At 41.0% G+C, this 6,000-nt stretch overlaps 1 protein-coding gene across 1 annotated transcript in view; it reads left to right on the top strand.

The window, feature by feature from the left end:
• Nucleotides 1–181: 181 nt before the first annotated feature.
• cxcl12a (chemokine (C-X-C motif) ligand 12a (stromal cell-derived factor 1)) overlaps nt 182–6,000 on the top strand; it is a 28,347-nt gene continuing 22,528 nt past the window's right edge. Inside the window, exon 1 of the mRNA XM_061910265.1 lies at nt 182–334. Coding sequence (XP_061766249.1) covers nt 268–334 — 67 coding nt within the window. The 5' untranslated portion in view covers nt 182–267. The remainder of the gene's footprint in view (nt 335–6,000) is intronic.

The following is a 6,000-nucleotide window of genomic DNA, read 5'->3' as shown; positions in this document are numbered from 1 at the left end:
GCAGATATACGTTAATAAAACTTTTTTTTTTAATTCAGATAAATACTTTACGAGTTTGTGTTTGATAAACAATGTTTGCTAATTCCGCTAGCACCCACTGAGAAGTCCTTAAGGGCGATCTTTATTTTGAAAGCAACACAGGAAGTACTATATTCTCCTGTGGCGGCAGCTTTACAGAGATGCTGACATTAAAGCGGTGTGGCGTCTTGGCGCCTCACACAACTCCTCTGGACTTTTCAGCGAACAACACCGGGAAGTTCAACCAGGATGGACGTCAAGTTACTCGCAGTCGTGGCTGCGCTCTTGCTGCTCACATACGTGCCTCCTTCGCAAGGTAAGAAGGCATATTTAACACATTTTTGTGGTCCATTTATTGTCCAAAACCCCACGACGTGTTTCTATTTTACTGACACAGTTTCACGTTCAAAACATCATAACGTATTTTCGTGATGTGTCATAAACAAACGTGGGTGCGTAAAGTAATTTTTTTTTCCCTTTTACCTAAAAATAAGCATGATTTAAAATAGTATTTCATAATATTGTCATTCTTTTTAAAACCTTTTAAACATGTTTGGTAATAAAATAGAGCATTTTCATTCGCGCGTAATCAGTAGGTGCGTGTGTGGTTTATTCGTTTATTTGTTTTTTCTATTTTATTTACGCTTTAATTAAGACCAAATGGGGCCAGCATTAAGAAAAAAAAAACAGCTAGTCTGCCTGGCGACATCAGAAAGATTTGACCTCTTTATCATGCAAATATGGTATCAGGTGTAAAATTGTATTAGCATAGATCTTAATATGATCACCACATCTGTTTTTCCACCCTGTAAATGTGAAGTGAAGTGAATTATATTTATATAGCGCTTTTTCTCAAGTGACTCAAAGCGCTTTACATAGTGAAACCCAATATCTAAGTTACATTTAAACCAGTGTGGGTGGCATTGGGAGCGGGTGGGTAAAGTGTCTTGCCCAAGGACTAACTAGGATGGCACAAGCGGGAATCGAACCTGCAACCCTCAAGTTGCTGGCACGGCCACTCTACCAACCAAGCTATGCCGTCATCTTCTCACTTTGACTCCCTGAATAATATGGCATTCTTTTAGGTTCCTATTAGTTCCATTTTAATGACGTACATTTTTGTGAATTTCTACATTTTAGTTATAATAATAATGACAATAATAGATTTTATTTGTTAAAAAAAACACTTTACGTTGTGCCACAGTGTAAAAAAAAATAGTACTAATAATAAAAAAGATAATAAATGGGTTGTACTTGTATAGCGCTTTTCTACCTTCAAGGTACTCAAAGCGCTGATGGAGGGAGCTGCCATGCAAGGCGCTAACCAGCACCCATCAGGAGCAAGGGTGAAGTGTCTTGCTCAGGACACAACGGACGTGACGAGGTTGGTACGCGGTGGGGATTGAACCAGGGACCCTCGGGTTGTGCACGGCCACTCTCCCACCGCGCCACGCCGTCCCTATAATAAAAATAAATAAAATATAAAACTAGAAACAGACCAATAATTACAACCAGCATGCATGTCTATAAAAAGGCTTTTTTTAAAAGATGGGTTTTTAAGCCTTTTTTAAAAGCATCCACAGTCTGAGGTGCCCTCAGGTGGTCAGGGAGAGTGTTCCACAGACTGGGAGCAGCGGAAAATAAACTGTGTTTATTATTTTAGGCACAGGTTAATACGGCAACAACTGCTTTAAGAATGCACAATGTTAATGAAAAAAAAATAATAATAATATGTGCTATTGTAGCAGGATAACAATTAATAATATTTAAATAATTAATTTACAAAAAAATAGTAGGTATACCACTATACCGTGAATGGGGCATATCTGAGATGCTTTTTGATGTATTATCCATCTAATTTGAGGCATATATTTACAATTTTACACACAAAAAAAGTCAGATTTACCAAAATTATTTACCAAACGGGACCTGCTAGTCCCGTTTGAATAAGAAAATCTAATTTCAGTAGGCCTTTAAATACAATTACAAAAATAATATATTAATGCGCATACAAAAACATTGAATGGCTCTGGGGGACAATTTGATATATATTGTGCTTTTAAAAATGCTTAAAGAAATCCAATGTATGGCAATACACTGCATTATAAGTTTTGTGGTAATGGTGAAAAAAAACAATTAGTGTGATATCTGATATAACACCAATAACCAATCGTATTCTTGGGATAAGCTGCAGGCTAATAATAAAAATAGTTCGTAGCTTTGTCGGTGGAGGTTGGAGGAGGTTAGCCTGTTCAGAACGGAGATGTCGTGTGGAGGATTTGGGGGTGAGCAGTTCTTTGAGCTAGAGGGGGGCATTTCCATGGAGGCACTCGTGAGTTACTAGGGAGATTTTGAATTCAATCCTGAGTGGAACAGGAAGCCAGTGAAGGGAATTGAGAGTTGGTGTGATGTGGTCATGTTTCCGCACTCTCATCAGGATCCTCGCAAAACTATTTTGTATGTACTGTAGCTTCTGAATGTTCTTGCTGGGGATCCCGACAAGAAGTGTGTTGCAGTAGTTGCGTTTTTTGAACACTACTAACAATCAACACAGTTTATTTTCCTTATAAATCAACTGTGACCACCATTTGCTGAGGAGATTGAACTGTAAACGTGAACATCCATCAACTTTGACACAGTAATTGCAGGTTTATGCCTGCATATAGGATAGGATAGGATGTACTTTATTTATCCCACAATGGGAAACAATGTGGTTGCAGTTTCAGGTACAAAAAGTCCACAACAATAAGGTAAAACACACATGCAGACAAGAAAGAAACAAAGACCACAATGGACATTAAAGGCTTATTGAAATGAGATGTTCTTATTTAGACGGAGATAGGTCCATTCTATGTGTCATACTTGATAATTTCGCGATATTGCCATATTTTTGCTGAAAGGATTTAGTAGAGAACATCGACGATAAAGTTCGCACCTTTTGGTCGCTAATAAAAAAGCCTTGCCTGTACCGGAAGTAGAAGCCGATGTGCGCGTGAGGTCACCGGTGTGAGGGCTCCTCACATCCGAACATTGATTAAAATCATAGACACCAGCAGCGCAAGCGATTCTGACCGAGAAAGCGACAATTTCCCCATTAATTGGAGTGACGATGAAAGATTCGTGGATGAGGATAGTAAGAGTGAAGGACTAGAAGAAAAAAAAAAAGACGAGGGCAGGAGCGATTCAGATGTTATTAGACATATTTACTAGGATAATTCTGGAAAATCGGGCTTCACGGTGGCAGAGGGGTTAGTGCGTCTGCCTCACAATACGAAGTTCCTGCAGTCCTGGGTTCAAATCCAGGCCCGGGATCTTTCTGTGTGGAGTTTGCATGTTCTCCCCGTGAATGCGTGGGTTCCCTCCGGGTACTCCGGCTTCCTCCCACTTCCAAAGACATGCACCTGGGGATAGGTTGATTGGCAACACTAAATTGGCCCTAGTGTGTGAATGTGAGTGTGAATGTTGTCCGTCTATCTGTGTTGGCCCTGCGATGAGGTGGCGACTTGTCCAGGGTGTACCCTGCCTTCCGCTCGATTGTAGCTGAGATAGGCGCCAGCGCCCCCCGCGACCCCACAGGGGAATAAGCGGTAGAAAATGGATGGATGGGATGGATAGTGTTTTAGTGAGATTATAAAGTCATACCTGAAAGTCGGAGGGGTGTGGTGACCGCCAGTGTCTCTGAGTGAGCCTTGGAGGAGCCAAGAAAGTCGCAGCTGCCTCTTTGACAGCTGCAGGAAGAACGACACAAGCTCCGCTCATGTTTACGGTAAGAGCCGACTTATTACCACAATTTTCTCACCGAAACCTGCCGGTTGACATGTGGTGGAGAAACATGTTTGCTTGACTGCTCTGTTCCATAATAAAGCTTCACAACAAACAAAGAAACACCGGCTATGTTTGTGTTGCTACAGCCGGCCGAAATCCACCGCTTTCCACCAAATGCATTCTTCTTTGTAATATCCGTTATTAATCGAACAAGTTGCAAAAGATTCAGCAACACAGAGTCCAGAATACTGTGTAATTATGCGATTAAATCGGACGACTTTTAGCCGTGAGTGGTGCTGGGATAAAATGTCCGCGACAACCAATAACGTCACAAGCATGTGTCAACATAAGCCTCATCATTCCGCAACGTTTTCAACAGGACACTTCGCGGGAAATTTAAAATTGCAATTTAGTAAACTAAACCGGCCGTATTGGCATGTGTTGCAATGTTAATATTTCATCATTGATATATAAACTATTAGACATCGTGGTCGGTAGTAGTGGGTTTCAGTAGGCCTTTAAAATTATAAGAGGAAAATGCTGATGCAACCAGCAATCACTTCAGCAACGGCCTTTCTTCATACAGCTGCAAATGTAAAACACAACGAAAAACACATATTGCACACAAATGATAGCACCATGCATAGACAAACAACAAAACAAGCAGAAACACAATTGCAACATCCACATACTGTGGCTTCTGCGGCCAAAGACAGGAACAGACCCAACAAAGCAACCGAGAGAGCCGACTCTGTCCTAGGCTACCCACTAGCTCTCAGTCAACGTCCTGTCTGCGTGGATGAGCAAGAATATGTCCATACCGACGCTCAATGCTAGCTCCACAACCCAGTCTCTTCCTCCGCATCTACTCCGGTCCGGCTGGGCAGAGAGCCAGCGGCTGGTCTCCGATGCAAACATGGCCATGGTCAAAAGGCAGATCCAAAAGTTCACGTGAAAGCACCAAACAGCGCCCCAAAAGTCATGAAAGTGCAATCGCTTGGCCCGATCCAAAAGGCAAAAAACACACGGAAGCATCAAGAATGCAAAAGGAGGACACACGAGAGCAAATAGCTCCTGCAATAGTCCTTTTTCTACCCTTTAAACAAAGTACTTGATGATCAATAATTATGGTAAATCTGACTTTTTTGTTGTGTAAAATTGTAAATATATGCCAATTAGATGGATAATATATCAAAAAGCATCTCAGATATGCTCCATTCACGGTATAGTGGTATACCTACTAATTGTTTGTTAATTAATTATTTAAATATTAATATTGTTATCCTGCTACAATAGGAAATAGTATTTTTTTTCATAAACATTGTGCATTCTTAAAGCAATTGTTGCCGTATTAACCTGTGCCTAAAATAATGTATTTGGACTGATTTTTGACACATTTCTTGTTAAGTTTAATAAAACTGTAATGATCCTAATAGACCACGAGATAGAGCATTTAAACTTATTTACTAAATCCATCCATCCATTTTCTACCGCTTATTCCCTTTTGGGGCCGCGGGGGGCGCTTGCGCCTATCTCAGCTACAATCGGGCGGAAGGCGGGATGCACCCTGGACAAGTCGCCACCTCATCGCAGGGCCAACACAGATAGACAGACAACATTCACACTCACATTCACACACTAGGGCCAATTTAGTGTTGCCAATCAACCTATCCCCAGGTGCATGTCTTTGGAAGTGGGAGGAAGCCGGAGTACCCGGAGGGAACCCACGCATTCACGGGGAGAACATGCAAACTCCACACAGAAAGATCCCGAGCCTGGATTTGAACCCAGGACTGCAGGAACTTCGTATTGTGAGGCAGACGCACTAACCCCTCTGCCACCGTGAAGCCCTATTTACTAAATAGATGGGTTATTTTCTTTACTAATGCAGCTGTATGATAGAATGCATGAACTAATCTAAAAGAGTGATTCTCAACTGGTAGACGTGACCCTTTCTTTGTGTGTCAAAAATGACATTACCATATTTTTATATTCACCCATCTTCCTCCCGTAGAAGCCGTATAAGCACTTATATTAGTGAAGTATCTAATGCTGTGGTCTCATGTGCATATTTAATATTCCATTTAATTTGACTTGATGTGTTATTTACATAATGATGTGCTCTGAAATACTCTTCGCAAATATAATTTTGTATTTGCATTTGAAAAGATGATATTGGATATTTGATAGGGGTGTAAGGTTGCGCCATAATAACGG

Source organism: Nerophis ophidion, linkage group LG09 (genome assembly GCF_033978795.1).
Source record: "Nerophis ophidion isolate RoL-2023_Sa linkage group LG09, RoL_Noph_v1.0, whole genome shotgun sequence".
In the NCBI taxonomy this organism is placed as follows: domain Eukaryota; kingdom Metazoa; phylum Chordata; class Actinopteri; order Syngnathiformes; family Syngnathidae; genus Nerophis; species Nerophis ophidion.
Note: the sequence above shows the minus strand (reverse complement) of the source record. Positions and strands in the feature narration are given on the sequence as shown.